We start from the raw sequence: 9,208 nt of genomic DNA on the forward strand, positions 1-9,208 counted from the left end.
GGTGATGGACTCCCACTCCTGCCTTAACTCAAAGCCTTGTTCCCCCCCCCACTGTTACATCTCAGGCTTTGACTTTTTTGCCTAAATCCATTTTGCCATTTTGCCTAAATCCAAGGGCAATCCCTGCTCCTTGCTCTGCCTTTGGAGGGCGATGTGCCCAAGTCACCTTTCCCAGCCCAAAGCTTTTGATGATGTCACCAAATCCAGCTGGCCGCACCAAAACGAGCTGGTGAATCAGCGGGAGCGTGGCCACATCAGACACGGCGGGGAGGGCACGGGGGAAGGAGGGAGGCGCTGGCAGACACGACCTGTGTCCGTTCCGGCCTCTCCCCATCCCTGCATCCGTCTGCCCCGGCCACTCCCTGTCTTGGCACGCTCTCCATCCCAGCTTGGCTCAGCACTGATGTCCCTGGCGTCATTCCTGCACCGCCTCAATTCAGCCCCCAGCCCCCACCTTCAGGCTGCCCAGCTGTTGCACCGGTATCACCACAGCTGGCCAGCTGTGCACACACAGCCTAAAGCTGTTCCATGTATTCCTCCTGAACCTGCAGAGCCCCCGGAGCCCGGGCTGGGTTTACTTTGGTCTCGAGGTGACTGGAGGCATTCCGAACAGGGAAGGTCGTGTGGAATTTTCCTTGGCCGTTGTGGAGCATCCTCAAGGTGTGGTTGGAGCCCCACCAGCCACGTCACCTTTGTGTCCCCACACCTTCCAGGCAGCCTCCTTTGGTGTCCTGTGCCCACCTCGCCCTCTCCTCCTGCTTTTCCAGCCTTGATGGGCACCCGCTGTACCCCCAACCTATTCCCATCCCAGGTGAGGCTCCTGCATCGCTGCTGTCATCACTTTCCTTTGTCTTGGTGAATTTTGATGCCCCAAAGAGCAACAAAATCAACCCCACCCCAGTGCCACGAGCCGTCCCCTCAGCTGGGCCGGTGCCACCGCTCAGCACAGCGGGAGGAGGGGACGGTGCCACGGGGGGCGGCCGGAGCCCCGGTGCTATTCCTGGGCTCGGCCCCAGCTCCAGGTGACCTTTGCCAAGTCATTTCCCTGCTTTGTGCTCGCGCTTCCTCCCGCGCAGCCCGGGGCTCTCCCGGAGGGATGCTCCCTCTCGCTCCCGTTCCCTCCCGCTCGCTCCTGCTGCCCGCGGAGCTGCGGGCGGAGAGCCGGATGTCTCCCAGCCCGTGCCCCGATTTTGGGAGGGGAGGTGGGAAGGCCACTTCCTTCTGCTGGGAAGGTTATCCCTCCGCCTCGCGTCTTTTTAATGCTTTTCCTTTCCAGGGGTGGAGCGGGACAGAAGAACCGCGCTGGAACATCACAAGGGAAAGGAAATAAATGTGATACCCCGGGGCTGGGGGGGTTCCCCGAGGAGCCCTGCGTGGGATTTCCTTCTCCCATCACCTCCCACTGCAGAGCAAGCCAATGTCCCCGAGTGCCCCGTGTTTAACCCACCGCTGACACCGCAGGAGGTGAATTCCCCCCACACCAGCACCCACCTGCCAGACCCCACTTGCTGCCGTCCCCACCCCTCAACTGGGAGGATTCCAAACCTCCAAACCACTTTTTTTTCTCCCCAAGACAGGTGGGATTTTGAGCACCAGTTTTCTCAGGGAAGGGCTGGGAGAAGAAGCCACTGTCACCGGGCTGCGACCCCCTGAGCACTGTCCCCAGCCAGGCTGTACAGATCCCAGCACTGGTGACAGGTCTGTCCTGCCCAGGAGGAGCTGGAGGAGCTCCTGCATGAATTATTTATGATTCTTCAGGAATAAATCCCCACAGACCAGGCCTGTGACTCCCAGCCATCAGAACATTCCCAGCTGGCAGGAGGATGCTGCACAAGCATCGCTGAGCTGCAAACCAGTGCCGGGGAGGGAGATGGACAAAGTAGCGCTGCAAGAAAATAGGAAAGAAAAACGGGGTTGAGCTGAGACTTGCCAGAAGCACAGGCAGGGAAATGAGATCTGGTGCTAAAAACAAAACGTGTCTCCTCCTGTTTCCTGTTCACACCCCGGCGGCTCCCAGCGTGCTTCAGGACCTCCATGGACGATGTGGTGCCTGTGAACACAAAATTCCCCCGCCAAGGTTTAGGCTGCACCTGAACCCTTTCATTTAAAGCTCAGAAAGAGCCTCAGCCACATTCAGTTACTGCGGTGCTTCCTCCCTTCACTGTGTGCAGTGCTTCCTTCAGCTCCTGCCTGGTGCTGTCGGTGCCCAGAGCAGCTGGAAATGCCATTTCCAGGAGTGCAAACCTGGCTCCTCTGCAGCTTAGCTGCTCCCCGAGCTCCAGAGCAGGACATGGGCACACCCCGAGCTCCCAGGGGTGCAGAGCTGTGCTGGAGGCACCGCTCCCCCTGTCCATCACAGGGCAGAAAGCAGCACCACCAGGCTATTTCAAGCTCCACGGCACAGCTGGAGATCTTCAAACTTTGTCATTTTGGGCTGACACGGTGCTGGCCTGGGAGCAGGAGCTGTGCCATGACACAGCAGGGAGCTGAGGGCAGCTTCAAGTGAGAGGGAAGAGACTTCTTCGAATCCAATAATTCTCTCTGATGAAGACAGGCTGGGAGAGCTGGGGGTGCTCACCTGGAGAAGAGAAGGCTCCAGGGAGAGCTCAGAGCCCCTTCCAGGGCCTAAAGGGGCTCCAGGAGAGCTGCAGAGGGACTGGGGACAAGGCATGGAGGGACAGGAGGCAGGGAATGGCTTCCCAGTGCCAGAGGGCAGGGCTGGATGGGAGATTGGGAAGGAATTGTTCCCTGGGAGGGTGGGCAGGCCCTGGCACAGGGTGCCCAGAGCAGCTGGGGCTGCCCCTGGATCCCTGGCAGTGCCCAAGGCCAGGCTGGACACTGGGGCTGGGAGCAGCCTGGGACAGTGGGAGGTGTCCCTGCCCAGGGCAGGGGTGGCACTGGATGAGCTCTAAGGTCCCTTTCAACCCAAATCATTCCGTGGTTCTGTGATTCAAAAAAAACATCAAAAGGAGAAGAGTTCAAAATGAGCACCACTGGTGCCCAACCAAAGTTGGGCCTCACTGGGGTGCTCAGGGCTTATTTGGTCTCATCTCTGCTCTACAGCTGCTCTGTGGGGTGAGAAATGGTGTCTGAGGGTCAGGACACCGAGGCCATGGACACAGGATGGACCCTGAGGAGGGATGGGCTCCTCCAGGCTCAGCTCCACCTCAGAGAGGCTGCAAACAGAGATGGAGCAAGCACAGACACGGCTGCTTCTCACCATTCCCCAGGGATTGTGAGGTTTATCCCGCAGCTGGAGTGGGTTCCCTGGAGAATGGGCACGGTCCGAGGCTGCCAGAGCTCCAGGAGCTTTCGGACAGCACTGCCCGGGATGCCCAGGGTGGGGTTGTTGGGGTGTCTGTGCAGGGCCAGGAGCTGGGCTGGATGATCCTTGGGGGTCTCAACTCTGGAAATTTTGTGATTCTATGAATTTTCAGCCCTTCAAAGACAGCCTTTGCTTCCCTAGAAGAGTCACTCCCTTTTCAGCAGGACAGCAATCCCTGAGCATGAGGTGTGTGAGGAGCTGGGTGCAGGCGCCGCTGCACAAGGGAGCCCAGAACCTTCCCCAGCCGCCTGCAGGGACCTGGGAGGCTCCTGGGGCCCTTTCTCAGGAGGAAGGACGTGATTCCCCCTCTCACACCAGGCACAGAGCTCTGCAAGAGGTGGGGGGACCTTCTCTCGGGGGTGTCTGGCTCTCCCTGAGCCCATCTTCTCCGTAAACCCAGCAGGTGACCCTGGCCGAAGGTGACCTCCATGGGCCACCCGCGCCAGCCTGGCCGGGGCTGCTCCTCCTTCCCCACCCCACGCGTTCCCTGGCTGGTTCCTTGCGGGCTCCTGCAGCTCCCGGGGCCGGGCCGGGGCAGGCGCAGCCCCGGCGGTGTCCGCGCTCTGCAGTTGGGTCCCTCCACCACGAGAGCCCACTGCTGCTCCGCGCTGCGCTCCGCCGCCGTCCCCGCCTGTCCCCGCCGCGGCCCGAGGGTGCTGAGCCCCCCAGCCCTCCCCACACAGGGGCTGCGACCCCCCTCACCCTTGCCCCCCGCGCCCCCAGCCCTGCGGGGAGGCCCCGCTGGTGCTGCAGCTGCCTCCCCTCCGTGCTCAGCGGGTGCGCTGGGTGCCTCCCTCCGTTTGGCACACGTTTGGGGTGTTGCCCTCGGTTTTATACGGTTTTATACGGTTTTAGGGTCGTTGCTCTGGGTGCCTCCCTCAGTTTGGCAGTTTTGGGGCGTTTCCCTCGGTTTTACACGATTTCAGGCAACTCTGCAGCACCACGAGCAGCGTCTCCCCCAAACCTCGCTGTAACCCCCCACTAAACCCTCCCCTGGGGGGGTTATAAAGGTGCCTCCCCTCTGCAGGGCAACACCTTAATTAGGAAGGAAATAAAAGGGGGTGCAGGCGATCCCTGATCAGGACAGAGGTAATTATTGATGCAGCAGCTCCTGAAAGCTTCCCCAGGCAAAGACCTGGCTTTGAGCAGAGCGGCTCCTGCCTGCCGTGCTCCAGGAGCTGCCCTGCACAGAGGGGACGATAAGGAGAGTTATTGTTGCTCTGTGCTCATAAAAGGATTATTATTAAGGAGGGGAAGAAAGTTACAAGTGAAGTAAATTGGGCCAGGCTGGGTGTTTGAATAGAGAGGAATAATGTTATGGTAATGTCATGCACGGCTCCGCTGCTCCCGGACCCTGACGTGTTTTATAAAGCCCGGTGCTACAAAAAGCAATTCTGTGAGCAGAGAGAGGCAGAGCTGGCCAAAGAGAAACGAGGAGAAGCTGTGAAAATGATGTTTTATTGTGTGGGAGAAAGCAGTGAGTTGAGATCTAACCCTTGATGTCCTTCTGGAGGAGAAAGCTGGCAGCATATTGTCACTCGCTTGTATGATTTAATTTGCTATTCTGAGTCTTGCAGTAATTTCTTTCCTGTGCTCCAGAAGCTTGTATTGAAATTTCTGTTTGCAAACGAAACACAGGGAAGAGCTCCCCAAGGCGGGGGCTTCAGTGCTGGATCTTTCCAGAGACGGTCGTGTCGTGCTGACAGGATGGGAGCACGGGGCGAATCTGGGGACACTGGAGCTCCCTCGGCACCACCATTCACTGCCAGTTTTATCTGATTTTAGTTTGACACCCCGAAACACCTGAACAACAACCCAGGGTGAGTGATGGATCCGGGCCACGGCACACTGTGACATCAATCAGACCTGTACGAGTCCCCAGCGGCTGCAAATCAATGAGTGCCAGCAATAATTACCCATTTTATCTTTCTCTTTATTAATATTTAGACGTTTTTAATCTTTTCTCTCTAAACACGAGGTTTCCCTGCTGTGGGTGTCCTTCAGGAAAGCTCCTGTCCCTCCAATTGAAGGCTTTGTGCTGCTCCCCGAGCTGGAATGACACAGCCACCAAAGCTGGGGGACAACTCTGCTGCCTCACCCTGGGCGGGTGACACCGGCTGATGTCCCCAAGAGGAGGGTGCAGCCTCTCTGGGGCCACAGTGCAGATCTTGTGATGGTCACATGGAGGTTTCTCCAGCTCTTGGTGTGGGTGGCCACAACCCACAGATGTCATTTAAGGAGATGGTGGAATGGTTTTGGTTGGAAAGGACCTTAAAGCTCATCCAGTGCCAGCCCTGCCATGGCAGGGACACCTTCCACTGTCCCAGGCTGCTCCAGCCTGGCCTTGGGCACTGCCAGGGATCCAGGGGCAGCCCCAGCTGCTCTGGGCACCCTGTGCCAGGGCCTGCCCACCCTCCCAGGGAGGAATTCTTAATTAGGAGAAGTCCCTAGAGATGATAATCTCCTCGGGGGTGCTGTTAGGGTTGAACACATTGCAAACGAGGCTCTGTTTTGCATGCAAAGGGGAGCAGGACTCCCTGATTTCCAATGGAATGACAGCCCTTATCTCCTCTAACAGGGCTGTGGGAGAGCTGATAATGCCCTATCACCCCGGAAAAAAATGGGAACAAAGTCAAAACAGAAAACAACCCTCCCAAAAAGTAATATAAATTATGTTTATTGTGGAGACAAAAGGTTTCCAGCAAGTCCAACCACTACCCAGCCTTAAAGCAAGAAAAGGGCTGGAAATAAGTGAGAGGAGGGATCCTGGAGCATCTGCTATGTTGGGAATACCCCCAGAACCTGGAGGAACAGGTAAAGCCCATCTCTTGTCCGGCTGTGCCCACAGGGATCTGTGCCAGGGATCTGAGGGCAGACACAGACCCAGCTTTTCCAGAGTGGGAGAGGTGGGAGCTGTATTCTGGGACTGTCCATCAGAATAAATCCTTGTGGGGGATCCCAGAGGCTGCTCCGGCCCCAGGCACGGCACACACTGAGGTCCTGCTTCCACCACGGGAGGAGAAACTGGGACTGAAGAGATCCCGGTGCCTCCAGCAGCCGAGAGCCCAGGGCTGGACAGGGACCACGGTCTGACACCCCCAGGAGCCTGCAGAGCTCAGGTGGTTTCACCTCTCCTGCTCCCTCTGTGCCACCTCAACACCACCCCAGTGCAGGTGCCACCGCCACCAGCGCTGCCTCCTTGGGACAGCAGCCAGGGATGGGGACAGAGAGGTGGCCACAGTGAGGGTGACCTCAGGTCTCCCCATCCCCTTGCACAGAGAGCTGCAGGCTCTGCCCAGAGTCACGTGAGCTTCCCCTCTGGTGCCAACCCATCCAGATGTTCAGCCAGCTGTGATGTGTCATTATCACCTCTCTTGCCTGTGCTGTGTCACCGCTCTTCTCTCACCCACCTCCACTGGGGACAGGACACATTGTCCCCTGTCACTGGCTCCAGCCAACACGGAATCAGGAGCTGCCTCCTCTGCTCTCCCCTCCTCTGGCTGTTTGCCAGAGGGGCTGAGGGGGCTGGCAGGGACAGGACGATGTTCCAGCCCTCAGCGGGGGAAAAGGGGCTGTGGCATGAGGCAAAGAGCGGCTGGAGAATTCTCTGTGCCATATCAACAGTGTAATGAGGACACTGCATGTGGAAACATCTTTCATTGGAAAACAATTCCGGGTGATGCAACTTCCAGCTGCTGCCAAGGGCCCGAGCACAGCCCCAGAGCTCCCCAGCTGGGGCAAGGACCAAGGCAGCTCTGCTGGCCACTCCCAGGCAGCGTGGGACAGGTAAAACCAGGGCAGGTAAAACCAGAAGAGATGCTAAAGCTGTCCCACGTAGGCTGAGCTCGGGCTGGGACCCAGCTCCTGCCTGGGGACGGCGGGACCCCTGGGCTGGACTTTGGGGGCCGGTGATGGGTCACTGAAGCTCCTGGCTGAGCATTCCTGGGGCCAGCCACGTCCTGGGGAGATGCAGGTCCCCGTGAGGGCAGCGCTGAGTCCCGGGATACACGAACATCCCAGCCACTACTTTTCCAGTGGGACATGTCCCTTGAGCCCTGCCCAGGTGCCCAGGGCCGTGTCACAGGTAGGTGATCTCGATGACATTGGGCTCAGCACTCCCATGGGGAAGGTGATGGTTGCAGGAGCAGTGGCAGCTCACGCCAGCAGAGTCCATGCCGGGCAGATCCCAGCCCGGCAGCTTCCTGTGGGAATCCAGCTGCCTCCAGTCCGTGAGGAGCACGCCGCTGTCCATGTGCTGGGGCATGGGCTCGTGGTACAGGGTGATCTGCACCGTGCGCAGCTGGGGCCCGTAGTGCACCACCAGGATGATGAACACGGCCAGCAGCACGAAGAGGGCGACGATCACCGAGATCACGGGCAGCGCGTCCGATCTCTTGGTCACGCTCTTGACGATGGAGACGGGGGTGAAGGCGGCCACGTCCTGCGGCTCGGGCTGTCTCAGCTGGCTGCCGGGCAGCGAGGCGTTCATGGCTCAGCGGGGTCACCTGGGACAGGGACACGGGGAGTGACCACCGAGCCAGCCCATCCCTGTCCCTATCTCCCGGCCTCGAGCCCGCAGCTCCCGCCTGCACTCGCAGCTGCCAGGGAATGGGATGATCCCATAAGTGTTCCGTCCCTCGGGCTCGCAGCACAGGATCAAATTTGGTGGTTAAGTCTGGGGCTGCAGGATGAGGCTGTGCCCTGCATCCCCGTGTCCTGGGCACCTTCGGCCACCGCACCTGGCTCTTGTGGGGAGCCCTCTGCCCTCCCCTCTCACACCTCAGCCCCACGGTGCTGATCCAGGACCAAACCCCACGGGGACCTCCCAGGGGAACCCAGCCCCGTAAGTCGTTCCCCGCCAGAGGCACGACCCCGTGGCAGCCAGCACGGGTGGGAGCCAGCACGGGTGGGAGCAGTGGGCAGTGGGAAAGGAAAGAAGAAAGGAAGGAGAGCCCTGCCAGCCCCACGGGGTACCTGGGCGTCCTTGCTGCCTTAGAATCATCGTCTCCAGCGGCGGGGCTGGGAGCTGCCGGCGGGGCGAGCAGGACGAGCTGCGGGCTGGTTCCCCGGTGAAGGTGCAGCCAGACTCACCTCGGAAGCTGCCACGTCACGGCCCGGCCCCGCAGCCGCCGGGGCTCCCCGGGGCACACGAGGAAGCGCCGGCTCATCCCGCGGGCACATCCCCCGGCTCAACCCCGGCCCTGCCCGCTGCCACATCAGCGCTGCCGCCCCTGCCCGCGCCCCGCGACCCTCCTGTCCCCCGCTGCGGGACAAGGGCCCTTTTGTCTGGGGACAAGCACCCTCCCCCCTTCGGCTGCAGGAAACCTCCCTCCTGCCACCGGCGGGGCGTGAAAATGTCCTGCGGCGAAGGAACGGCTGTAAAAAATCCCCGCTCTGCCCGTGGGCTCTTTGCAGAGCCCGGCACGGTGAGCCCAGGCCGTGCTCCGGGCTGGAAGGGCCCCGTCCCGAGGGGTGGCACAGCCCGGGGATGATTGTCCCTGCCGGGAGTCCCATTTGCCAGCACGGCTGCGGGGTGAGTCCATGGGGAGCTCCGGATGCTTTGGGCCTCCAGCCCAATGGTTGGACTCGATGATTTTGGAGGCTTTTCCAACCTAAATGATTGCGTGACCTGCCGGGGGTCGCAGGCAGGAGGCAGTGCCAGGTCAGGGCTGGCACATCCCTCCCCTCACCCGCCGGCCGTGGCACAAGGCTGCAGGGATGCCCTCCAGGCACACAGGTATATCGGCCTGGCCCGGGGATGCCGTGTGTCACACCCTCTGCCACTGGGAGTGACCTTGAGCACATCTCAGAGCGGAAAACATGGATCCCCCGGAGTTTTAGCCCTTACAAAGCACATCTTCCCACCCTTCCACCCCACAGCAC

General features: G+C 60.1%; 1 protein-coding gene across 1 annotated transcript; it reads right to left on the reverse strand.

The window, feature by feature from the left end:
- Positions 1-7,403: 7,403 nt before the first annotated feature.
- SMIM33 (small integral membrane protein 33) lies at positions 7,404-7,814 on the reverse strand (the record flags this gene model as incomplete). The annotated part of the gene is made up of 1 exon (XM_082291345.1): positions 7,404-7,814. The coding sequence occupies one exon, from the start codon at positions 7,812-7,814 to the stop codon at positions 7,404-7,406; it is 411 nt and encodes a 136-aa protein (XP_082147471.1).
- Positions 7,815-9,208: the final 1,394 nt, after the last annotated feature.

The sequence above is a fragment of the Coloeus monedula genome, assembly GCF_965178545.1.
Source record: "Coloeus monedula genome assembly, chromosome: 15".
Lineage (NCBI taxonomy): Eukaryota > Metazoa > Chordata > Aves > Passeriformes > Corvidae > Coloeus > Coloeus monedula.